General features: G+C 39.7%; 2 protein-coding genes across 2 annotated transcripts in view; both read right to left on the bottom strand.

Moving 5' to 3' along the window:
* Positions 1 to 26,619, bottom strand: part of KHDRBS2 (KH RNA binding domain containing, signal transduction associated 2) — a 713,468-nt gene that overhangs the window by 655,396 nt on the left and 31,453 nt on the right. The window lies entirely within an intron of this gene.
* On the bottom strand, positions 19,507 to 20,790 carry LOC133094576 (rRNA methyltransferase 3, mitochondrial-like). The gene has a single exon (XM_061195201.1). The coding sequence runs from the start codon at positions 20,788 to 20,790 to the stop codon at positions 19,507 to 19,509; it is 1,284 nt and encodes a 427-aa protein (XP_061051184.1).

The following is a 26,619-nucleotide window of genomic DNA, read 5'->3' as shown; positions in this document are numbered from 1 at the left end:
CACATGGTAGTGTGTATATTTCAATCCCAATCTCCCAACTCATCCCACCTCCCCTTCCCCCCCGCCTTGTCCGCATGTCCATATTCTATGTCTGCGTCTCTATTCCTGCCTCACAAATAGGTTCATCTGTACCATTTCCCTAGATTCCGCATATATGCGTTAATATACAATATTTGTTTTGCTCTTTCTGACTTACTTCACTCTGTGTGACAGATTCTAGGTCCGTCCACATCTTTACAAGTGACCCAATTTCATTCCTTTTTATGGCTGAGTAATATTCTATTGTATATATCAATATGCACCACATCTTCTTTATCCATTCATCTGTCGATGGACACTTAGGTTGCTTCCATGTCCTGGCTATTCTAATTAGTGCTGCAAAAATATTGGGGTGCATGTGTCCTTTTCAATTATGGTTTTCTCTGGTTATATACCCAGTACTGGGACTGCTGTGTCATATGGTAGTTCTATTTTTAGTTTTCTAAGGAACTGCCATACTGTTCTCTATAGTGGCAGTATCAATTTACATTCCCACAAAGAGTGGAAGAGGATTCCCTGTTGGCCACACCGTCTCCAGCATTTAATGTTTATAGATTTTCTGATGATGCCCATTCTAACCGGTGTGAGGTGAGACTTCACTGTAGTTTTGATTAGCATTTCTCTTATTATTAGTAATGTTGAGCATCTTTTGATGTGCCACTTTGCCATCTGTATGTCTTCTTTGGTGAAATGACTATTTAGGACTTCTGACCATTTTTGATTGGGTTGTTTGTTTTTCTCATGTTGAGTTGCATGAGCTGTATGCATATTTTGGGCATTAATCTCTCATCAGTTGCTTCATTTGCAAATATTTTCTCCCCTTCTGAGGGTTTTCTTTTCCTCTCATTTATGGTTTTCTTTACTGTGCAAAAGCTATTAAGTTTAATTAAGTCCCAGTTGTTTATTTTTGTTTTCATTTTCATTATTTTAGGAGGTGGGTCAAAAAAGATCTTGCTGTGATTTCTCTCAAAGAGTGCTCTTCCTATGTTTCCTCTGTTTTATAGTGTCTGATTTTACATTTAGGTCTTTAATCCATTTTGAGTTTATTTTTGTGTATGGTGTTATGAAGTATTCTAATTTCATTCTTTTACATGGAGCTGTCCAGTTTTGGCAGCACCACTTATTGAAGAGGCTGTCTTTTCTTCATTGTATATTCTTGCCTCCTTTATCAAAGATAAGGTGACCATATGTGCGTGGGTTTATCTCTGGGCTTTCCATCCTGTTCCACTGATCTATATTTCTGTTTCTGTGTCAGTACCATACTGTCTTGATGACTGTAGCTTTGTAGTATAGTCTGAAGTCAGGGAGCTCGATTCCTCCAGCTCTGTTTTTCTTTCTCAAGATTGCTTTGGCTATTCGGGGTCTTTTGTGTTTCCATACAAATTGTAAAAATTTTCCTTCTAATTCTGTGAAAAATGGCATTGGTAATTTGATAGGGACTGCCCTGAATCGGTAGATTGTTTTGGGTAGTATAGTCATTTTCATAATACTGATTCTTCCAATCCAACAACGTGGTATATCTCTCCATCTGTTTGTGTCATTTTTTATTTCTTTCATCAGTGTTTTATAGTTTTCTGAATACAGGTGTTTTACCTCCTTAGGTAGGTTTATTCCTAGGTATTTTATTCTTTTTGTTGCAGTGGTGTATGGGATTGTTTCTTGAATTTCTCTTTCTGACCTTTCATTGTTAGTGTATAGAAATTCATGAGATTGCTGTGCATTAATTTTGTATCCTGCAACTTTACCAAATTCATTGATTGGCTACAGAAATTTTCTGGTAGCATCTTTAGGATCTTCTATGTATAATATCATGTCATCTGCAAACAGTGACAGTTTTACTTCTTTTCCAATTTGGATTCCTTTTCTTTCTTTTTCTTCTCTGATTGCCACAGCTAGGACTTCCAAACCTATGTTCAATAATAGTGATGAGAGTGGACATCCTTGTCTTATTCCTGATTTTAGAGATAATGCTTTCAGCTTTTCACCATTGACCTGTTGGCTGTAGGTTTGTATTATATGGCCTTTATTATGTTGAGGTATGTTTCCTCTATGCCCACATTCTGGATAGTTTTTATCATAAATGGGTGTTGAATTTTGTCAAAAGCTTTTTCTGCATCTATTGAGATGATCATATAGCTTTTATTCTTTAATTTGTCAATATGGTGTTATCACATTGATTGATTTGCATATATTGAAGAATCCTTGCATGCCTGGGATAAGTCCCACTTGATCATGCTGTATGATCCTTTTAATGTGTTGTTGGATTCAGTTTGCTAGAATTTTGTTGAGGATTTCTGCAACAATGTTCATCAGTGATATTGGCCTGTAATTTTCTTTTTTTCTGACATCTTTGTCTGGTTTTGGTATCAGGGTGATTGTGCCTTTGTAGAATGAGCTTGGGAGTGCTCCTTGCTCTGTAAGTTTCTGGAAGAATTTGAGAAGGATGGGTGTTAGCTCTTCTCTAAATGTTTGATAGAATTCACCTGTGAAGCCATTTCATCCTGGACTTTTGTTTGTTAGGAGTTTTTTAATCACGGTTTCAATTTCATTACTTGTGACTGGTCTGTTCATATTTTCTATTTCTTCTGGTTCAATCTTGGAAGGTTGTAGCTTTCTAAAAATTTGTCCATTTCTTCCAGGTTGTCCATTTTATTGGCATATAGCTGCTTGTAGTAGTCACTTATGATCCTTTGTATTTCTGCAGTGTCAGTTGTAATTGCTCCTTTTTCACTTTTAATGTTATTGATTTGAATATTCTCCCGTTTTTCGTCCTGATGAGTCTGATTTATCAATTTTGTTTATCTTCTCAAAGAACCAGCTTTTAGTTTAATTGATTTTTGCTATTGTTTTCTTCCTTTCTATTTCATTTAATCATGCTCCGATTTTTATGATTTCTTTCTATATACTAACTTTCACTTTTGTTTGTTCTTCTTTCTCTAGTTGCTTTAGGTGTAAGATTAGGTTGTTTATTTGAGATTTTTCTTGTTTCTTGAGGTAGGATTGTATTGCTATAAACTTCCCTGTTAGAACTGCTTTTGTTGCATCCCATATGCTTTGGGTCATCATGTTTCCATTGTCATTTGTTCCTAGGTATTGTTTCATTTCATCTTTGATTTCTTCAGTGATCTCTTGGTTATTTAGTACCATATTGTTTAGCCTCCAGGTGTTTGTATCTTTTACAGTTTGTTTTTTCATTAATTGATATCTAGTCTTATAGTGTTGTGGTCAGAAAAGATACTTGATACGATTTCAATTTTCTTAAATTTACCAAGGCTCGATTTGTGAAACAAGAAGTGATCTATCCTGGAGAATGTTCCATATGCACTTGAGAAGAAAGTGTATTCTGTTGTTTTTGGATGAAATGTCTTAGAAATATCAATTAAGTATATTGGTCTTTTGTGTCATTTAAAGCTTGTGTTTCCTTATTTATTTTCTGCCTGAATGATCTGTCCATTGGTGTATGTGGGGTGTTAAAGTCCCTCATTATTACTGTGTTACTGTCAATTTCCCCTTTTATGGCTGTTAGCATTTGCCTCATGTACTGAAGTGCTCCTATGTTGGGTGCATAAATATTTACAGTTGTTATATCTTCTTCTTGGATTGATCCCTTGATCATTATGTAGTGTCCTTCCTTGTCTCTTGTAAGTCTTTACTTTAAAGTCTAGTTTATCTGATATGAGAATTGCTACTCCAGCTTTCTTTTGATTTCCATTTGCATGGAATATCTTTTTCCGTCCCCTCACTCTCAGTCTGTATGTGTTTCTAGGTCTGAAGTGGGTGTCTTGTAGACAGTATATACACAGATTTTGTTTTTGTATCCATTCAGCCAGTCTGTGTCTTTTTTTTTTTTTTTTTTTTTTTAATTTTTGGCTGTGTTGGGTCTTCGTTTCTGCGCGAGGGCTTCCCCTAGCCGCGGCAAGCGGGGGCCACTCTTCATCGCGGTGCGCGGGCCTCTCACTATTGCGGCCTCTCTTGTTGCGGAGCACAGGCTCCAGATGCGCAGGCTCAGTAGCTGTGGCTCACGGGCCCAGTTGCTCCGTGGCATGTGGGATCCTCCCAGACCAGGGCTCGAACCCGTGTCCCCTGCATTGGCAGGCAGATTCTCAACCACTGCGCCACCAGGGAAGCCCCAGTCTGTGTCTTTTGATTGGAACATTTAATCCATTTACATTTAAGGTAGTTATCAATATGTATGTTCCTATTACCTTCTTCCTTATTGTTTTGGGTTAGTTTTTGTAGGTCTTTTTCTTCTCTTGTGTTCCCGCCTAAAGAAGTTCCTTTAGCATTTGTTGTAAAGCTGGTTTGGCAGTGCTGAATTCTCTTAGATTTTGCTTGTCTGTAAAACTTGATTTCTCCATCAAATCTGGATGAGATCCTTCCTGGGTAATCTTGGTTGTAGGTTCTTCTGTTTCCTTACTTTAAATATATCCTACCACTCCCTTCTGGCCTGCAGAGTTTCTGTTGAAAAATCAGCTAATGACCTTATGGGGATTCCCTTGTATGTTATTTTTTGTTTCCCTTGATGCTTTTAACATTTTTTCTTTGAATTTAATTTTTGTTAGTTTGATTAATATGTGTCTCGGCATGTTTCTCCTTGGATTTATTCTGTATGGGACTCTCTGCACTTCCTGACTTGATTGACTATTTCCTTTCCCATGTTAGGGAACTTTTCAAGTATAATCTCTTCAAATATTTTCTCAGACCCTTTCTTTTTCAATTCTTCTTCTGGGATGCATATAATCCAAATGTTGGTGTGCTTAATGTTGTCCCAGAGGTCTCTCAGATTGTCCTCATTTCTTTTCATTCTTTTTTCTTTTTTCTGCTCTTCAGCAGTTATTTCCACCATTCTATCTTCCAGGTCACTTATTAGTTCTTCTGTCTCAGATATTCTGCTATTGATTCCTTCTGGTGTAGTTTTCGTTTCCATTATTTTGCTGTTCAACACTGTTTGTTCTTTAGTTCTTCTAGGTCCTTGTTAAACATTATTCATATTTTCTCGCTCTATGCCTCCATTCTATTTCTGATATTTTGGATCATCTTTACTATCATTACTCTGAATTCTTTTTCAGGTAGGTTGCCTATTTCCTCTTCATTTATTTGGTCTTCTAGATTTTTACCTTGCTCCTTTATCTGTAATGTATTTTTTGTCATCTTTTTTTTTTTTTTTGGGTGGGAGGGGCTGTGTTACTGGTGGGGTTGTGTCGCTAGTTGTTTGGCCCTAGGCATCCAGCACTGGATTTTGCAGGCAGTTGGGTGAAGCCAGGTCTTGGTATCGAGATGAGGACCTCTGGGAGACCTTCATATACCAGGAATATTAATATTCCCTGGGACCTGAAGTTCTCTGTTAGTCCAGGAGCTTGGACTCGGCGCTCCCACCACAGGACCTCAGACGCAATCCCAGGCCTGAGAACCAAGACCCGGCAAGCCACATGACACAGCAAAATAAAAAAAAAGCAACAAACAGAAAAGAGCTGAATAACAAACAATAAAAAACAAAATAAGAAGCGACCTTCAAGATGGTGGAGGAGTAAGACGTTGAGATCACCTTCCTCCCCATAAGTACATCAAGAATACATCTGCATGTGGAACAACTCCTACAGAACACCTACTGAACGCTGGCAGAAGACCTCAGACTTCCAAATAGGCCAGAAAATCCCCACAAACCTGGGTAGGGCAAAAGAAAACATAAAAAAGAGAGAGACAAAGGAATAGGGACTAGACCTGTGCCTCTGGGGGGAGCTATGAAGGAGGTAAAGTTTCCATACACTAGGAAGCCCCCTCACTGGCTCAGAAGGGGAGGGGGGAGCTTTGGAGCCACAGAAAAGAGTGCAGCAATATGGGTGTAGAGGGGAAAGCAGAGATTTCCACACAGAGAATCAGTGCTGACCAGCACTCACCAGCCTGAGATGCTTGTCTGCTCCCCTGCCAGGGCAGGTGAAGGCTGCGAGCTGAGGCTCAGGCTTCAGAGCTCAGAGCCCAGGTAGAGGACTGGGGTTGGCTATGTGAAGACAGCCTGAAAGGGGCTAGTGTGCCACAGCTAGCAGGGAGGGAGTCCAGGAAAAAGTCTGGACCTGCCTAAGAGGCAAGAGACCATTGTTTCGGGGTGCGCAATGAGCGGTGCTTCCTGATCCATTTGCCCACAGACAACAGAGCACCACCTAAGCAAGCTCCAGAGATGGGCGCAAGCTGCGGCTATCATCTCAGACCCCAGAGGCAGGCACGGACCTCTACCGCTACCACTGCCACCGCTGCCACAAAGGGTCCTGTGTGCAAGTGCAGGTCAGTACCCACACCCTCTTGGGAGTTTGTGCAGCAAGCTACCGCCAGGGTCCTGTGATCCAGGGCCAACTTCCCCAGGAGAACACAAAGCATGTCTCAGGCTGTTGCAACTTCATGCCGGCCTCTGCCACCGCAGACACTCCCAGTTGTGACTACCATACCCCTCCCTCTCCCCGGCCTGAGTAAGAAAGCCCTAATCAGCCATTGTTTTAAACCCTTCCTGTCTGGTTAGGGAACAGATGCCTTGTAGGGTGGTCTACAAGCAGAGGTGGGGCCAAAACCAAAGCTGAACCCCAGGAGCTGTGTGAACAAAGAAGAGAAAGGGAAATGTCTCCGTGCAGCCTCAGGAGCAGTGGATTAAATCCCTGAAGTTGGCTTGGTAAACTCTGCATCTGTGGAATACCTGAACAGACAACGATTGTTCCCAAAGTTGAGGCAGTGGACTTTGGGGGCAACTGTGGACTTGGAGTTCGCTTTCTGTGTTTGATTTGTTTTTGGTTTTATGTTTATCTTTTAGTTTAGTTTTTAGTGTTTGTTTTCATTTGTGGGTTTCTTTATTGGTTTGGTTGCTCTCTTCCTTTTTTTTTTTTTCTTTTTGTGAGTGTGTCTGTGTATGTTTCTTTGTGTGATTTTGTCTGTTCAGTTTTGCTTTTACCATTTGGTTTAGGGTTCTGTCTGTTCGGTTTTTTTTCTTCCTTTTCTTCTGTGTTGTGCAGCTGGCAGGGTCTTTGTGCTCCAGCCAGGTGTAGGGCCTGAGCCCCCAAGGTGGGAGAGCTGAGTCCAGGACGTTGGACCACCAGAGGCCTACCCGCCCCGTGTAATATTAATCAGCAAGAGCTCTCTCAGAGATCTCTGTCTCAACGCTAAGACCCAGCTCCACCCAAAGGACAGCAACCTCCAGTGCTGGACGCCCCATGCCAACAACTACCAAGACAAGAACACAACCCCACGCATTAGCAGACAGGATGCCTAAACTCATACTGATTTCACAGACACCCCAAAACACAGCAACAGACGTGGCCCTGCCCACCAGTGGGACAAGATCCAGCCCCACCCACCAGAACACACACACCAGTCACCCCCACCAGGAAGTCTACACAAGCCACCAAATCAACCTCACCCATTGGGGGCAGACACCAGAAGTAAGAGGAACTACGAACCTGCAGGCTGCGAAAAGAAGACCCCAAACACAGTAAGTTAAACAAAATGGGAAGACAGAGAAATATGCAGCACATGAACGATCAAGGTAAAAACCCACTAGACCAAGCAAATGAAGAGGAAATAGGTAGTCTACCTGAAAAAGAATTAAGAGTAATGATAGTAAAGATGATCCAAAATCTTGGAAATAGAATGGAGAAAATACGAGAAATATTTAACAAGGACCTAGAAGAACTAAAGAGCAAACAAACAATGATGAACAAAACAATAAATGAAATTAAAAATACTCTAGAAGGAATCAATAGCAGAATAACAGTCAGAAGAATGGATAAGTGACCTGGAAGACAGAAAGAAAATAACTGCTGCAGAGCAGAATAAAAAAAAAAATAGAATGAGAAGAATTGAGGACAGTCTCAGAGACCTCTGGGACAACATTAAGCACACCAACATTCAAATTATAGGGGTCCCAGAAGAAGAAGAGAAAAGGAAAGGGTCTGAGAAAATAAGAGATTATACTCAAAAACTTCCCTAACTTGGGACAGGAAATAGTCAATAGAGTCCAGAAAGTGCAGAGACTTCCATACAGGATAAACCCAAGGAGAAACATGCCAAGACACATATTAATAAAACTATCAAAACTTAAATACAAAGAAAAAATACTAAAAGCAGCAAGGGAAAATCAACAAATAACATACAAGGGAATCCCCAGAAAGTTAACAGCTGCTCTTTCAGCAGAAACTCGGCAAGCCAGAAAGGAGTAGCAGGACATATTTAAACTTGTGAAAGGGAAAAACCTACAACCAAGATTACTCTACCCTGCAAGGATCTCATTCAGATTTGACAGAGAAATCAAGTTTTACAGACATGCAAAAATTAAGAGAATTCAGCACCACCAAACCAGCTTTACCACAAATGCTGAAGGAACTTCTCTAGGCAGAAAACATAAGAGAAGAAAAAGACCTACAAAAAGAAGCCCAAAACAATTAAGAGAATGGTAATAGGAACATACATATCGATAACTACCTTAAATGTAAATGGATTAAATGCTCCAACCAAAAGACACAGACTGGCTGAGTGAATATGAAAACAAGACCCATATATATGCTGTCTACAAGAGACCCATTTCAGACCTAGGGACACATACAGACTAAAAGTGAGGGGATGGAAAAAGATATTCCATGCAAATGGAAATCAAAAGAAAGCTGGAGTACCAATTCTCATATTAGACAAAATAGGACACAAGAGACAAAGAAGGACACTACATAATGATCAAAGGATCAATCCAAGAAGAAAATATATCAGTGAATTTGGTAAAGTAGCAGGATACAAAATTAATGCACAGAAATCTCTTGCATTCCTATACACTAACAATGAAGAATCTGAAAAAGAAATTAAGGAAACACTCCCATTTACCATTGCAACAAAAAGAATAAAATACCTAGGAATAAACCTACCTAAGGACACAAAAGACCTGTACTCAGAAAACTATAAGATGCTGATGAAAGAAATCAAAGATGACACAAACAGATGGAGAGATATACCATGTTCTTGGATTGAAAGAATCAACATTGTGAAAATGACTATACTACCCAAAGCAATCTACAGATTCAGTGCAGTCCCTATCAAACTACCAATGGCATTTTTCACAGAACTAGAACAAAAAATTTTACACTCTGTATGGGAACACAAAAGACCCCAAAGCAATCTTGAGAAGGAAAAACGGAGCTGGAGGAATCAGGCTCCCTGACTTCTGACTATACTACAAAGCTACAGTAATCAAGACAGTATGGTACTGGCACAAAAACAGAAATATAGATCAGCAGAACAGGATAGAAAGCCCAGAGATAAACCCACGCACATATGGTCACCTTATCTTTGACAAAGGAGGCAAGAATATAGAATGGAGAAAAGACAGCCTCTTCAATAAGTGGTGCTGGGAAAACTGGACAGCTACATGTAAAAGAATGAAATTAGAACCCTTCCTCACACCATACACAAAAATAAACTCAAAATGGATTAAAGACCTAAATGTAAGGCCAGACACTATCAAACTCTTAGAGGAAAACATAGGCAGAACACTCTACGACATAAATCACAGCAAGATCCTTTTTGACCCACCTCCTAGAGTAATGGAAATAAAAACAAAAATAAACAAATGGGACCTAATGAAACTTAAAAGCTTTTGCACAGCAAAGGAAACCAAAAACAAGACGAAAAGAAAACACTCAGAATGGGAGAAAATATTTGCAAACAAAGCAACTGACAGAGGATTAATCTCCAAAGTATTCAAGCAGCTCATGCAGCTCAATATCAAAAAAACAAAGAACCCAATCAAAAAATGGGCAGGCCTAAATAGACATTTCTCCAAAGAAGATATACAGATTGCCAACAAACACATGAAAGGATGCTCAACATCACTAATCATTAGAGAAATGCAAATCAAAACTACAATGAGGTATCACCTCACATCAGTCAGAATGGACATCATCAAAAAATCTACAAACAATAAATGCTGGAGAAAGTGTGGAGAAAAGGGAACCCTCTTGCACTGTTGGTGGGAATGTAAATTGATACTGCCACTATGGAGAACAGTGTTGAGATTCCTTAAAAAACTAAAATTAGAACTACCATATGACCCAGCAATCCCACTACTGGGCATATGCCCTGAGAAAACCATAATTCAAAAAGAGACATGTACCACAATGTTCGTTGCAGCACTATTTACAATAGCCAGGACATGGAAGCAACCTAAATGTTCAACAATAGATGAATGGATAAAGAATATGTGGCACATATATACAACAGAATATTACTCAGTCACAAAAAGAAACAAAACTGAGTTATTTGTAGTGAGTTGGATGGATCTAGAGTCTGTCATACAGAGTGAAGTCAGAAAGAGAAAAACAAATACCGTACGCTAAAGCATATATACGGAATCTAAAAAAAAAAAAAAAAAAAAGGTTCTGATGAACCTAATGGTAGGACAGGAATAAACAAGCAGACATAGAGAATGGACTTGAAGACACAGGGCAGGGGTGGGAGGGTAAGCTGGGACGAAATGAGAGAGTAGCATTGACATATATACACGACCAAATGTAAAATAGCTAGCTGGTGGTAAGCAGCTGCATAGCACAGGTAGATCAGCTCGGTTGTTTGTGACCACCTAGAAGGGTGGGATAGGGAGGGTGGGAGGGAGGCACAAGAGGGAGGGGATATGGGGATATATGTATACATATAGCTGATTAACTTTGTTGTACAGCAGAAACTAACACACCATTGTAAAGCAATTATACTCCAATAAAGATGTTAAAAGAAAAAAAAAAAAGCTAAAAGGCAAGACAAGCTTTTGTTTCACATTCTTTTACATGGGTAAGACTTTTCTATTTTCCTTTAGATTCCTCTCTTGACTTCTGAAGTTACTCCACATACAACTTTAAGAGAAAAGAGAAACTATTAGTTATTTACCTTCAGCATTTATTCATGACTTCATTCCAAAAATATTTACTGACCTCTAACTAAGTGCCATGTGGAGACTAAGCCCTGGACAAGGAGATGGAATATGAAGAAAGCAGCTCCTGCAGAGGAGAAGCTTTACAAATCCAGATGTACGTAAAGGTTTCCAGTACAGAGTGGTATGTTCTGAGCTTGTATACTGATTGTTAAAATGGCGAATGCATCTGTACTGATTAACAAGTAGACAAAAAGATTATTTAAAACCTTGCAGAGTCAGGATACAAGCCCAAAATGCCTGGAAGAGCTCACACTGTTAACCAATATAATACTCAGCCTCTCATTGGTCCTGAAGTTCCACCTAATTAAACCTTACATTCCACTGAATAATTTTTGTGTCTTTATCTATAACTAGACATTGAATATGAGTCTCATATATTTTGTAAGGCTTAGAAATAATTTGGATGTAATTGATTTAGTTCAACAAAAACACCATGAACAATATCATTGCTGCTGAGAGAAATTTTCCAGTAATTAAGGTTACAAGTCACTTAATAATGACCAATTTGAGGGAAGAGTCTGATCCTATGTCAAATCATGACCCAGGGAAGGTATCCTTTAGCTTGGGAAAGCTGCTTTAAATAACAGATGACATCAAAACATTTTAAAATTAAAAAAACAAATAAAAATAAACAAAATAAAATTAGAAAAATAAAAATACATTAGAAAAAATAATAAAAATGAAACAACAAAACACAATGACCACAGCAAATAAAAAAAGAAAAAAGAAAAGAATAAAAATTAAAGTTTAAAAAAATGAAAATAAATAAAAATCAAAAAATTTAAAAAAAAAATTCCCTGGTGCCTCCACTCTCAGTGTCCTTGCCCCCATGGTGAGCTACAGCCTACCCCCACCTCCCCAGCAGGCCTCCAATACCTCTAGGTAGGTATCTGGAGCCACTGTGTCAGCCCCACCTCTGTGTGTGTTCCTTTCACCAATGTCTGTTCCTGAAGCTGGCCCAGAGCACACGTGCCCATTCAGGCCAGCTGGGGTGCAGGCCTCTACAGGCTTGCCCGCAGGGGCCAGCAAAGCGAGAGGAAGCCTTGGAGGGGGGTGGCGCTCAGCCTGCCTGGACCCACGCGGCCAGAGGAGGCCCTGGGGGGGCGGGGCTCAGGCTGGGGGACCCACACAGCAGGAAGAGGCCTGGGGGGGTGGTTGGGGCTCAGGCCCAGGACCCACGCAGCTGGAGGGGGCCCAGGGGTGGGGGTTCAGTCCCGGGACCACAGCAGGCTCACTGGGGGTCGAGCTGGTGGGGGAGACTCTGGCCACATTCCCCTCTGGTCCCTCAATCCCCTGAAGGTCCCTCTCCATCTCTGCCAATCCCCCCGCAGTGAGTGGGACCCTCCCAGTGTGGGAACCCCACCCCACCCCCAGCCAGCCCTCAGGGGCACTGGTCCCGTCCCACTTCCACTTTTCCTTCCCCCTCCTTTTCCCCCCCATGCCCTACCTGGTCACGTGGGGATTCCTCCCATCCCCTTAGGTGTCCATGGTCCCCCACCAGCACCTTGTAGGTGTCCTAGTTGTGAGGAGACGTGAACTCCACATCCTCCTACTCTGTCATCTCAAGTCCCAGGAATCCCCTCACCTGCTACTTTTAAAAAGATGGGTTTTCCATCTAAATTTATACATGAAATTATCCTTTTGGTTTGCTTTACCAGTTTCTTGTGTTGGGTTTTGCTAGCTAGCATAGATACAAGTTGAAATATTTCCATACTTTTCTATGTTAGGAATGTCTTTATATATATAACTTATGCTTTATTTTATATATAAACTTTTGCTCTTTATTCTATATATATAATATAATATATATAAAATATAAAATATGTATACAATATATATAAAATAAAGAGCATAAGTTCAAGGAAAGTTGGATTGGATTAGTCTATTTTTAAATGGCTCCTTCCATTGTTAAGCAGCTGTGGTTTTTAAAAAGAATTTAAAAGCATTTGAAATCCAGCTGCCTGATACATCTCCGCAAAGACTCAATCTGTCTTAAAAATCAAAGGCAGAGAAAGCAGTGAGGGAAGGGTAACATGTCAACACTATGGTAATAAAGGAAGCACAGAGGCATTGTTAAGTGGTGATTAAAAGACTATTTTGAGAATAAATTAAAGACAATGAGCTGGACCTCAGGGGAAGCATAGCTCAGGTATAAAGAAGAAATATGTTGCACTGGAAACATAGTCAATATTTTATAACTTTGCATGGTGTGTAATCTATAAAAATAATGAATCACCATGTTGTATACCTGAAACTAATATAATATTGTAAGTCAACTGTATTCTAATATTTTTTTTTTCAAAAAGAAAGACATGTTTTTTTCTTACAGCCAACATCTAAGTGGGTAGGTGAACTGAGTGGCCATGTTATCAATCCAGTGTCCCACTGTAGATTGATTAGTAGAAATAGACTAAACAACAGATTTCATCTGTTTCTGAAGATCTCCATTACAGATCTCTGAACTGGGCCTACTTGCATACAAACCCCATGTCTCTGAATGTGATCTCTATGGAACGCGGCAGTTGGCACTTGCCTTGCCATGTTTCAGCCCTCGCACCTGGATCTGTCTGTGCCTATTCAGTGGACTAACGGGCAAAGCCAGCCAGACAATATCTGCACCTCACAGCCTTGGGTCTGCGGTCCCCTGGGCCACATGGCCCAGTCCAACCCTTGCTCACACCAAGGAAGTAAAGGTGACTTTCTGCTCAGGAGGCGATGGGAATTATGGCATTTTATGAGTTCTAAGGCTTCTTCCCAAGATCCTCATGTACTAGAAAACTAAAAACAGCCAACATATTCATGCAGCTGGAAGGGTTTCTGAGGACTGATTACCAAATATCTGAACACAGGGTGGGAAGGGCAATTCAGAAATGTTCCTCATCCTGTTACTGTTTACAAGAAGGCTGTGTCCTCTTTGTTTTTGTCATTCTTGGTTACTTTTAAACACATATTTTTTTGTTGATTTTCTAGCATTTTAATCTCATAAATGTCATCTCTGTGGCCCAGATATCTTAAAAAGGAAATTCTAATTGAATGTTCTAATCCTATGCAGGTTTCACAAAGAAAATCTTAGCCTCACTGCTCTAAAAGACACTTTATTGAATATTGTTTTCAGTGTAGTTCCTCTCAATTCAAAACTGTGGCCAAACTCTTTAGAAAACTCAACATCAAATAATTACATTTGATTTCATTTCTGTTTCTACTTTAAGCACTTTCAGTTGAAAGCAAAGCTCTGTCCTAAATATATGTGATTATTGAAATAACTGCTGGCAAGAATCAGCTCAATGTCTATTTACATCTTAAGAGTCAGTCTATATTTTAAATACAAACTAGAAATTATGTGCCAATACCTCTCTGTTGAGAAGAATTTCTAGAAATATGACAGTCACAACATTCACATACACATATACACATAGATGGACTGACTCATGGCTAAAAAATATGCTCTAATTGGAGACTTTACAAATCTTAGTATAATTAATTATTTGATACATAAAGATAAGTGTTAAAATTGCCACCATAAGCTATTATTAACCTGTCTGATCTGTAAAAACAAGTTTCACCAAAGTGGAGGAATGAATATTACAATAAAGGGTTCTTGTTATAGTGAACTGCCTGCAAAAGAGGACAAGGGAGTGTAACACCCAGAGGACCAGGACAAAGAATCATTGCCAGGCTCAACAGATCCATGATATGGACAAGAACTTTTTTGATTATTCAGCAAGTTACATAAGCTCTCTGGAGTGATGTGATTTGGCACCTTCGAAAACTTACTCTCTCAGCTAAAATAAACTGGAGAAACCTGTATAAGAAAAACCTCTACTCCCCTCTCTTTTCTACCCTAAACAGTTCATTTTTCAAGTGTGGCTTCCCAGATTTTCTTATCAGCTGGACTGGAATGATGTGTAACAAGAATTCTGTTCTTGTTCTTTGCAATCTACAGCATACAACTTTAAATATCCTGTTTTACAAAGTAAGAAACTTTTCAGTGCATTGTACATAGGGCATTTAATCAAAGTCAGCTTTCAGAAGAAAGATGTAGAGCCATTTTCAAATGCTGACAAAGTAGGAAAAGAAAAATGAACCCTCATGTATCTTTAATGAAGCTTTCTGGGGAACTATATCTATACATATCTTAGTGACTTCTGATTTTTGAAATATTGTTCCTAACTTGGTAAAGCAAAATATTATACTGTCATGTCCCCCTCAAATGATTTCAATTTTAATCAAATATAAAGCATTTTTTTAAGTAAAAGAAACATAATTGATCAGGCAAGTCATAAGAAGTGGCAACACTAGATAATTGACTGATGGAGAATTAAGTTTTTCTGAGGAAATTTGTAGACCACTGAGTACTAGGCCAAAAGATTTGGTTGAGATAACTAAAAAAAACAAAAAAAACCCCAACTCTTTATAAAGATGAAGGCTGGCTATCAATTGCCAAACACATTCATACACAGAAACTATCTCCTGGGAGAGAAGGGAGAGAGATTTCCTCTAAAAGCTTAGGAAACAGCCACATGGCAGCATTGTGCTGAACATTTCTGGTACATTTTAAAATCGACCCACTAGGGCCAAAACTCTACTATGAAGTTTAGGTTCTATTTCCATGAATATTACAGTACTGATTACACCAAAAAGAGCATATGCTTACATTTCAAATCATTAACACAAACAAGAAATTTCTATCTTTGAAAGGGAAAAGAGAAAATTTTATAGAATTATACTAAAATAATATGGAATATCTTAGAGAAATCAACTGCACTAAATATTTTACAAATATTATATTATGCATAACAGAGTTATTTAGAATGCAGACTACTGGGGTCTGCAAGCCTGGATTCTAGACCTTGCTGTTCTACTCACTAACTTTACCCTACGTTCTCCATACCTCAAAGTCCTCATTTGAAAAATAAAGCAAAGGATTATTCCTATTTCACAGAGCAATTCCCACTATGAAAACAGACAAAAGGTATAAGCACTATGCATAGTAATTGGTACAAAATCAGTGCTTAAAAAATTTCAGCTAATACCACTAAATAAATAATTGTAGTCAATTACAATACCATCATTCCTTTTGTCAATAAAGAGGCTGTAGGTAAGGTATTAATTCCTATTTGAAGGACTCCACAGAGAATAACTCCATTTTTCAAATTCAGTAAAGTTTCAGTGAAGATGAAGAAAAGCTTTCCTACAGTGTTGTAAAATGAGTCTTCCGTTATATTTTCTCTAATGGACTATTATCCTGAAACGAATACACAACTTCAAATCTCAGTGTCTAAATTATTTTCAGATAGAACTGCTAACTGGGAAATAAGTTACACAAAATTAATAATTCTCAGTTATTGGCCTGCATTAGAGCTGTTAGCTTCACTTTGTAGCTGGTTTGTAGTCACAGGACAAAGTTAATCAGATTACCATAAATTATGGTTGCATCTATGCTACCTTCCATTATCTCTATGATTTTATTTTTTTAAAAAGGTAGTTACTAACACAAGGGCATGTGTAATTGATAGAATTAGCTAAAACTACTAATACAAAGAAGGAAATTTTTTTAAACATGGACCAAGCAAGATGTTTGCTCCAGTCTCATTTTTATTTATGGCATTATATCTTCAACTTCAAGGAACTGATACAGAGCTCAACTGAATTGCTTGATTTTAGTTTGAGGAAAACCCCAAAGGGCAAAAGACATACTACAAAATAATCACAAAGTAAGCACGCTGTACCACAGGGGAAACGAACACAGGAGAACTGAAATCTACTGAATAGACCATAAGGAGTGTTTGGAAGAGAGTGGGGGCGTGTAAATTTGAGGACTTGGGATAGAGAGAGAAGACAGAACAAAACCAGCTTCACTGCTGGCATTCGTGAATGTAACATTTTTGGATAAATAATCCTTTACATTTGAACATGTACATTTAGCAGAAAATGTTTGTAGAAAAATTGAGACATCAATCTTTTATAACTCCGTGCTGAAAAATCTGTTTTAAAAGATTAAAAGGTGGAGGTATAGATGAATCAAGAGTGGCCAAGTGCTGAAGTTGGGTAACGGATGTTAGAGATTCAGTACATGATGCTCTCTATACCTTTGTATATGCTGGAAATTTTTCATAATATAAAGTGAAATATGCAAAAAGATCAAAGGCTTCATAAAATAAAACAAACAAACCCAAATGCTTCCCATCGCCCATCACTGTCAGAGAGAATAAAAGAGGGAAGGAAGGAAAGAAGAAAGAAAGGAAGAAAGCTTTAAACATGTCCATTCAGCCATTTTTATATAAATTTTCTAAAGTAACTGATAGGTTAAATGTATAAAATTTCTCAGTGAAAATGTTCCACTATTGCTTAATTGCCATAATTATTTATATATGCACATGTCACTACACATTGATTTGTAGTCACAATGATCAAAAATACAGGACATCCATATATCCTTAAGGGAGATCTCAACCTGGATGCCTCCCTCAGCAGATTCAGTAAAGCACACCATAAAGTACATTGGGAAAAGCACTGAGGGCCACCTCAACCTGAAAGTTACTTTTTTTTTTTTTCATGCTGAAAAGGCATGAGCCTCTTTTTATTTTTTTATTTTTTTAAATCTTTATTGGAGTATAATTGCTTTACAATGGTGTGTTTGTTAGTTTCTGCGAGCCTCTTTTTAGTGACGTGTTTCTTTAGCACTTTTCCAAGGTGTTGGGAGACTGTCAATAGAGTGGTATGGTTCTCTGGTGTCCACCGCCCCCAATTTCGCCTGCTGGTGTGACAGGCATTATAGCTGTGAAGCTGGCAGAGGGCCCCAGCCTTTGTGGGCTCAACACAGCATAAAGGCTGTGGGCTTTTCTACTTTTTAAAAGCTGATGGGGGATGGAGAGTCTCAAGAACATTCTGGGGGCCACTGTCACCCAACATCTGTGCGGGGCCCTGGGCAGCCCCAGAGCAGAGTGGGACACCAGAGCAGCTTCTGGCCAGTCAGCCTGAGAGAGCACAGCCAACCAAAGAGAGTGTTCCTTTAAAAACCCCTCCCCTCAAACATAACAAAGCAATCCCACCGGGGCACCACTTGGGGCACGGTCATGCATGACCTTTTGGTCTTACCAGGGAGCTGGGCGAGCCAAGGGGGGAGGGAGGGGTCCATGGTTCGTCTTGGGCATGCTGCAACTCATTGGACCTCCCTGTGATGAGCAGCTGAAGGGCTCCCAAGGAACCCCAACCATGACAGGGGCCACTGTATGGAAGGGACGTGGTGACACTACACTGCTAGTGTCTTTGTCCTCAACTCCAACCATATTCGTTGTGGTTGTAAAAGCACTGCTTGAACTAGGTCCCATACTCTAGTTCCCACCATCCCACCTCACACACACACAGTGACTTACACACACAGCGATTACCATCTGCCTTTGCCCTCGTGTCCCTGGCTACATCCCGCTGGCACTTGGTAAGTAAGGATCCAGCTTGCCCTGGTCCCCTGGGGGTTTGAGAGAAGAACAGCAGGGTCTTGCTGCAGAGTTGTGGGCTCAAGGGCCCCAAGCTCTCATCCTCAGAACCTCAGCCTCTCCCCTCACAGGAGCCTCTGTTCACACAGCCTCCAGGAACAGTGGCATTTTCCTAACAGTTCTGTTTATGCAGGATGGGGGATTAATGTAAACAACTAAGTCATTACATTTAACCAAAAGTGTTATACAAAGTAGGACTAACAGCAGGAAGCTAGTAAAAAAGGTACAGCTTTGCTGACAGATGCAGGATTAAGCTGAAGATTTAAGAACTGTTTCCTCCTTTTCTGAACCAAGTTCTCAAAAAGATATCTGCAGAGGTGCTAAGAAGGTGTAATACCACCTGATGAATTCAGCTCTTTCACCAGAAATGGGGGAAAAAAATTGTGTCATACGTAAACAGTGTTTAAGTCATGGCCTGAATTAACAATCACAGAGATTAACACAGCCAAGCCAAAAGAAGAGCCAGCTACTGAACGCCATCACCTGTAGCCCTCAGCTTCCTGGGTCATTAATCTCTTAGCAATGTCCCCATCACTAGGCCAAAGATGAAAAGACAGGCATTGAGACCCACTGACCACACTGATATAAAACGTTTTAATGTAATCTGCTGGTCTACACTTCACAGGGGTTTAATTTCCATTGACCAATGATCACAGGAGTGAGTGACCAAGGCCGGCCTCTAACCAGCGCTCCATGACTGCAGAGCACCCACAGCTGTGGAGGGAGGGGTCCTCCCTACCCAAGGTGATGCCCTCAGCAACTTTCTGGGCACAAAGATGCTCCTTGGTGGACAATTTTTAAAAACATACAGCCATGAGGAGCATTTACTTATGTTGTCTCTCTCTCACCCACACACACATGTACATATACACACATATATAAAAGTCGGTGGGAAGATGGAGATCTCAGGAGGAATTTTGACCTTTGTTATTTTTGAGGCTAAGCAGAAAGTCAGGGAAGTTCTTATTTTTCCAATAACCACAGAGACAACCTAAAACTGAGGACTGGCTTCCACATCCCCTCTCAGTGGTAACTCCCGTCCCTGCTCAAGTGTTCCGCCCTCACCTGCAGTTGTCTTTTCCCTTCAAAGAGCAGGATGCTCGCAGCCATGGCCGAGTTCAGGCTGTCCACACCGGGCACGATAGGGATCAGCAGCCTCCCGCCCCCCGTGCTCTCAGCCAACTGCAGCGACTCCAGGCTCACGCCGCTGGTCTCCCCACCTATCACCACAGCTGCAGGTGCCTCTGTCCAGTCTGAGTCGTAACTCTGGGCCTCAAGTTCAGGGAGCCAGCCTTTATTGGCTGCACTTTCTAGATTCTCTTCCTCCTCCTCATACTTGTGAAACGTTAGGGGTCGTCGGTCACATACCCAGCCGTAGTCACTGGCCTTATTAGACATCTGGGCCTGGGCCTGGGCCTGGGCCTGCGTGTAAAGGCCACAGTTGTCAGCCACGTAGACGCAGGTGTCAGTGGGCAGGTAGTTGGGCACTGCTTCCCAGTCCAGGCTGTTGATGATGGGCACTTGGAAATGTGCGCCCATACCTGCCCGCAGCACTCTGGGTTCCCAGGCATCCACACAGCCTTTGGTGAGTAACACTTTGCTGCAGCCTACGCCAGCAGCAGATCGCAGAATTGTCCCCAGGTTCCCAGGGTCGCGGAGATTGTCACAAATCAACAATATGGGCAGTGTGTGGTGAAGCTGAGTCTCTGGGTATGTCATCTTAACGTGGTCAGGTCTGGCAAAAATCCCCATTATTCCTTGTGGTGTTACTAGGTCGGACCAATCCTTGATATCCTCAAATTTCACCTTAATGAGGCTAACACCTTTCAGCTTCTCAATGGGCAGCTCCTTTATGTATTCCAGACGGCTAAAGAAGAAAACTTTGGGCACAGCACCAGCCTTGAGAGCATCTGCAATCAGCCTATGACCTTCCAACAGGACCTTCCCTTGCTTTTCCCAAAATGGCCTGGACTTAACTACTGTCATCACACTGCTCAGCCTTTTGTCTCCAGGGAAAGCCTTATCATAGCGAAGCCCCGACTCTTCCCAGGTGCTGGGGGTCTGGGATGGGGGCACCTGACACGACTGCTTCAGTCGCTGCTTGCGGGGACCGGCCTCTGCCGCCGCCTTCCGAGGCTGCTTCCCGGGACCGGGCTTCCGTTCCACGACCTGACCTAATGGAAACACCACTTTCACGGGGCTGCGCCGCAGCGCCCAGACCCAGCGCCGCGCGTCGAGTTCCCAAGCCTGCACCACCGGCAGCAACGGTCGCGTGGCCCAACACGCGTGCTCCCCCAGCGCCGCCATCTTCCCCTCGAAATTTACTTTTAATGTCAGTTTCTAAGGAAATACACCGAACACTACATTTGTCATAAAACACACATAGTAATGCACTAAAATCTTATTTAAATAATGATATAGTTAACAGATACTCTAATTTTTCAAAAGCAACCATGCAATATTGGAAAAATATTAATTTGTGTATTTGTCTCATCCCTCAACTTAAATAAATATATTATAAAAATAAGAGTATATGACAATCACCTATTTAGGAAATATATATTACAATAAAATAAAACCAAAGTTTCATTTTCACTTCACACCCCCCTACAGTTTGTGGGAAGCAGGCTGACATTTAACCCAAATTGAAAATTGCCATCTTGTTGTCCATGTACAAACCAATACATTACACATGTTCTATTTCTCTATCAAGAGCTTATTTTCCATGTGGAATAATTCAGAAATGTGGCTTTCAAATTTATGAAAAGAACATGCTCTTCCACTCTCTATTAATGATTATGTCCACGCTGCACATTTCCATAAAAAAGCCTTGCCTCAAATAAATATGATAAATTTATTTAATTAAAGTTCACATTCAAAGAGGCAGTCTCCTCTGATGTTCAGAAGTTCCACTGAGGTACCAAGTTTACTCACATGTTGTCTTTTAATGACCTTTTTATTAACTATAGCACTCTATTCTTGCACTGAGGACTAGGATTAAATTAGAAGAAAATACTTCTGTTATTGCTTAAGATAATAAATGGAATGGTTCCAGAGGCAAAGGTCTGCCACCAGAAAACCTTCAAAAGTCAACCCCAGGGAATATAAAATGCACACTGATTCTCCTGTCCGATGAATAAAGGTTTAGTTATAAAAGAGGCCAAAGTACTTCTTCTAGATCAGCAACTGTTGATGAAACACTGTAATTATAAAGCACACTCAGACTTGTTTGGGCATGTACATAATGTCCTCTCTTGGTGATACCCTCTGTAAACAAAACCATAAAATGCAAACTTCAGAACACAACTAGCCTTAATTTATCTAAGTATAATTAGACAAGTGTCTTATAATTTCATTTAAATAGATAATTTCTAATGAGGAATTCTATAACTTAATTTAGGAAATATATAAAAACTGATTTCAAATGTGGAAAAATAGAGTTCATATAGGAAGGGAGGGAGGGAGGGAAACCGAGCAGAACCCTGTGGGGCTCCTGGGCACAAAAGCCTTTCTGTGTTCTCCATTTTCTTGATTACAGGAAATAGGCTTCATTCAGCCTCCATGACCTTCCCTGAGGTCCAAGGAGCAGGTTCAAACAGTTGCTAATCAGGGAAGGGAGGGGATGCAGAGAAAAGGGAGGAACAGTTAAGAGAAACAATAGTGCAGCCTTGGGGCAGGGTCCTGGTTCCCCCTCAAGGGATACACATAACAATATCTTTGAGCTGTTTTGCAGATACTGATACCCCCACCAGGTGGGAGAAGTTAACTATGCTGCCCACGAGCACAAATACCCCAGATGGCTGGAACCAGAAGGTTGATGATGCTGACTCCCACTTACCTCACCACCAGCCAATCAGAAGAGTGTCCACGAGCTGACCACGCCCTGTACCTTGAACACTGTAAGACTCCTCACTAACCCCTCTGGGGCAGAACATACAGTCTTGAGGGCATTAGCCCGCCGTGGCCCCCTTTGCCTGGCAAGGCAATAAAGCTATTCTTTTCTACTTCGCCCAAAACTCTGTCTCTGAGATTCAATTCGGTACTGATGTACAGAGGCCGAATTTCGGCTATAGGATGGTGGACAGAAAAAAGGAGGATGAGGTCTCTGGCTTTCTGTAGCATGCTGAAGCATGGCTGGTATATGTGGAGGTACTGCTAGACTTGGAAAATGATCATTTTTTAATCATCATAGTAAAGATTTTATCAGACGTGAGTTATCAATGGATGTTAAATCTAGAGGGACCCTGAAGTGTGTCAGCCACAGACTGCTTATTGGCTGCAAGGGAGAAAAAAATAATTGTACAGTAAACAAGGAAGATTCCATTTTTAAGTCAGGGCTGGTGGCACTGTATTCTTCAAAATGTCAGTCATAAAAGACAAAGACAGGCTATGGAAATGTTCTGGATAAAGGAGGCTGAAGAGACAGACCTCTTCAACTGAACACCTAACCCTCAACTGGACCCTGTCCTGGAGGAGGAAAGGCTATAAAGAACATTACTGTGTCCACAGAGACAAGTATATGAAGAATGACAGATGACATAAAAGCACTACATCGAATTTCAATTATTGAGGTTGACAACCGAACTGTAGTTATGGAACAGAATGTCCCTAATCCAGGATAATATGCAGTAAACTATGTAGGGGTAAAGAGACATGATACATGTTAAAAACATGTGAATTTGCATAAAGGGTATACTTATGTTTCTTGTACTATTTTCATTTTTACAACTCCCCTATTAAGTTTGAAATTATTTTAAAATAGAATGTTAATAGAACACATGGCACATGGATTGGCATTTGCTTTGTGCATTTTTTTCATTAAACAAACAAAAGAAGCATTTACCAAGTGCTCCAGCTTAATAACTATTTGCTCATTTAATTCTTAAGACAGACCTTTGATATATGTATCTTCTTTTCACAAATAAGGAAACTAAGGCACAGACAGGCTTGCAACTGCAATGTAGCTCATAAGTGACAAGCCTAGATTCAAACCTAGAGAGTCTTGAGTCCAAAGTTCCTACTCTTATGACAAGTCTATGTTTCATTGAGTAATAGAATATTAGGTCAGTAGAAATAGCCAAGGAAGCTCAGGGATTTTAAAAAACACAGATGCCAATGAAGTAATACAATTAATCCTCACAGATGGGTTAGAGGATGCCTACTTCATAACAACTCCAGGTACTAAAACCCTTACCTACATAAACACTTAACACTTTAAATTGATGAAATCACACATTATGGAAATCATTTTCAAAACCAAAAAAATAGATGTTTCCTGCACCCATGCAGGGCATCACCTTTTTACTTAAAATTCACAATTATTAAGAAAGAAAACAGTAAATGTAGTTTAAAAGGGAAGAGAATAAAAATATTTAAATTTGTGAGAATATTAAGATTCCTATGGAAGACTAAACATTCAAAGTAATTTAAATTCCGATTCCATTACCATTTATAATATCTCAAAGTGGGACATTGTGAACATCGCTGAATAGCTTACCTGTTACCAAGGAGGAGGACACTCTTGGCTCAGCACCTCACATAATAATACTTATCAACTGAATTCATAAGAGGAGAGGTGTAATAAATGTCTTAGAAATGTGTTCATCCCCTCAGGTTTTGATATTTCTAATAGGCTCTGACAAACAATAAAGATCATATTCATTGCTTGATGCCACCACACAATGCTGAGTCCCAGACACCCTCTGGGGAGTGTCACAGGGTCGGGTTCGCAGCTGCGCTTCCTGCTTTCAGGGCAACTCTGCTCCCATCGTAGCATCATGCCAGCCAGAGACATGGCTGCTCCTCTCTGTTCATCCCTTAAAAGAATCCCGCCTCTTTAAATAAAACTTTTCCTGACTATTTCAGACTCAAATGCTTTCATTCATTTATTAATAAATACCAACTTCTAGTATGCCTTCTCATTACTTTGAACAAATTATTTAAATCTTATTGTAGAAATTGGAATTTTTTTACCAGTTTTATCATTTCCAACCAAACTGATTATAAACTCTTTGAGACCAGGGCCTACGTAAGATATCTTTGCATTAATCATAGTGCCTAATAGCCTCTGGATGAATCAATTCAATATTTATTCACCGATTTTATTTTTGATTTGTCCCAAAGTTTCATATAGAAAGTTAAAATGACTTTAAACACTGTTTGACAATACTACGGATGACTTAAAAGAAAACAAATGGCGAGAATGTTCCTGTTCTCTCTGGTTAAAATATTCAGTTTCTTAAAAACCCAGTTCAAAGGAAGGCCTCATAAAATGTTCCAGATATAAAGAACGAACTTGTGGTTTCCAAGGGGGAGGGGTGGGGGAGGAATGGATTGGGAGTTTGGGATTAGCAGACGCAAACTATTATATATAGGATGGATAAACAAGGCCCTACTGTATAGCACAGGGAACTATATTCAATATCCTGTGATAAACCATAATGGAAAAGAATATGAAAAAGAATATATATATATATATATATATGTATAACTGAATCACTTTCTTCAATAAAATTTTAGAAAATAAAAATAAAAAAAAATAAAATGTTCCAGTTACCCTTTGTCTTCCCATGGTTGGGCTGTTGATACTTTGAATCTCTATACTTAAAGTATGAAATAATAACAACAAACCAAAAAGTGTACATAAAATATGATCACAACTATAAAAAAAAATGATAAAGCAACTAGAATGGCACATGTAAACATATTATGAGTAACAGTCTTAAAATGGAACCTTGGGTGGTTTTTCTGTTTAATTTTTTAATTTAATTTTTATTTTATATTGGAGTATAGTTGATTTACAATGTTGTGTTAGTTACGGGTGTAGAGAAAAGTGGTTCAGCTATACATATATCCATTCTTCTTCAGATTCTTTTCCCATATAGGTTATTACAGAATATTGAGTAGAGTTTCATGTACTATACAGTAGGTCCTTGTTGATTATCTATTTTATATATAGTAGTGTGTATATGTTAATCCCAAACTCCTAATTTATCCCTCCCTCCAACATTTCCCCTTTGGCAACCATAAGTTTCTTTTCCATGTCTGTAAATCTGTTTGTTTTGTAAATAAGTTCATTTGTATCATTTTTTTTTTAGATTCCACATATAAGTGATATCATATGATATATGTCTTTCTCTGTCTGGCTTACTTCATTTAATATGATAATCTCTAGTTCCATCCATGTTGCTGCAAATGACATTATTTCCTTTTTTATGGCTGAGTAATATTCCATTGTATATATTTGTACCACATCTTTATCCCTTCATCTGTCCGTGGACATTTTCATGGCTTCCTCCCCTTATCTAAAAATATTAAATATATATATATTTATATATACACCATAAACAGCATATATAACATTATGCTCTTTTTTTTAATGGTTTAATGGCTGTTGATTCTTGTATGTTTTATGTACCCCAAAGTTCATTATGAGATTTTTGAGGCCAGTGAATATATTCTAGTTTTCTTTCCATGACACCATTCCCAGGATTGTTTGGCACACAGCACTGCTTTCAAGTAGCAAGACTATCTTCACATTTTAACCAGGAGGTTTTTTACTTTATGTATGCTTACACATGAAATATACATCATTTATGCACATTCACACAAAATAATGGACACACAAAAATATGAGATAGTTACCATTGTTCTCCTGCCCCTCCACTGGAAAGAGCTGGCGGAGCCAAAGTGGGGTCATTGTACCCTTCTCTGGGAATTTTTTGTTTTGGGGATCAGAAAAATTATTAAGGTAATCTCTCTCTCTCTCTCTATGTCTCTATCTCTGTCTCTCTCTCTCTCTCTCTCTCCCTCTTGAATAAAACTGCAGGATGTACAGCTTGAAAGCTGTTTGACACTCAGGTTCCATTTCCTTAAAAAAATTATCTATAATATGGATAAATAAAATTGACACACAGAAGAAGGAAAAGGAAGAGGAGGAGGAGGAAGAAGAGAAAAATAATCCTATTATCACCTTAATTTATTTGTAGTAATTCTTACAAATAAGATATCTTGTACTAATTTGTAATTATTGTAGTTTGTGTCCCTGGAGTCCATATTTTCACCCAATCCTGACACCCAAATGCCTTCCCACCTTTTCTTAAACTATTTTAAATGACTTGAAAGCTAGACTTATAA

The sequence above is a fragment of the Eubalaena glacialis genome, chromosome 7 (genome assembly GCF_028564815.1).
Source record: "Eubalaena glacialis isolate mEubGla1 chromosome 7, mEubGla1.1.hap2.+ XY, whole genome shotgun sequence".
Classification (NCBI taxonomy): Eukaryota; Metazoa; Chordata; class Mammalia; order Artiodactyla; family Balaenidae; genus Eubalaena; species Eubalaena glacialis.
This window is presented reverse-complemented; position numbering and strand designations above follow the sequence as displayed.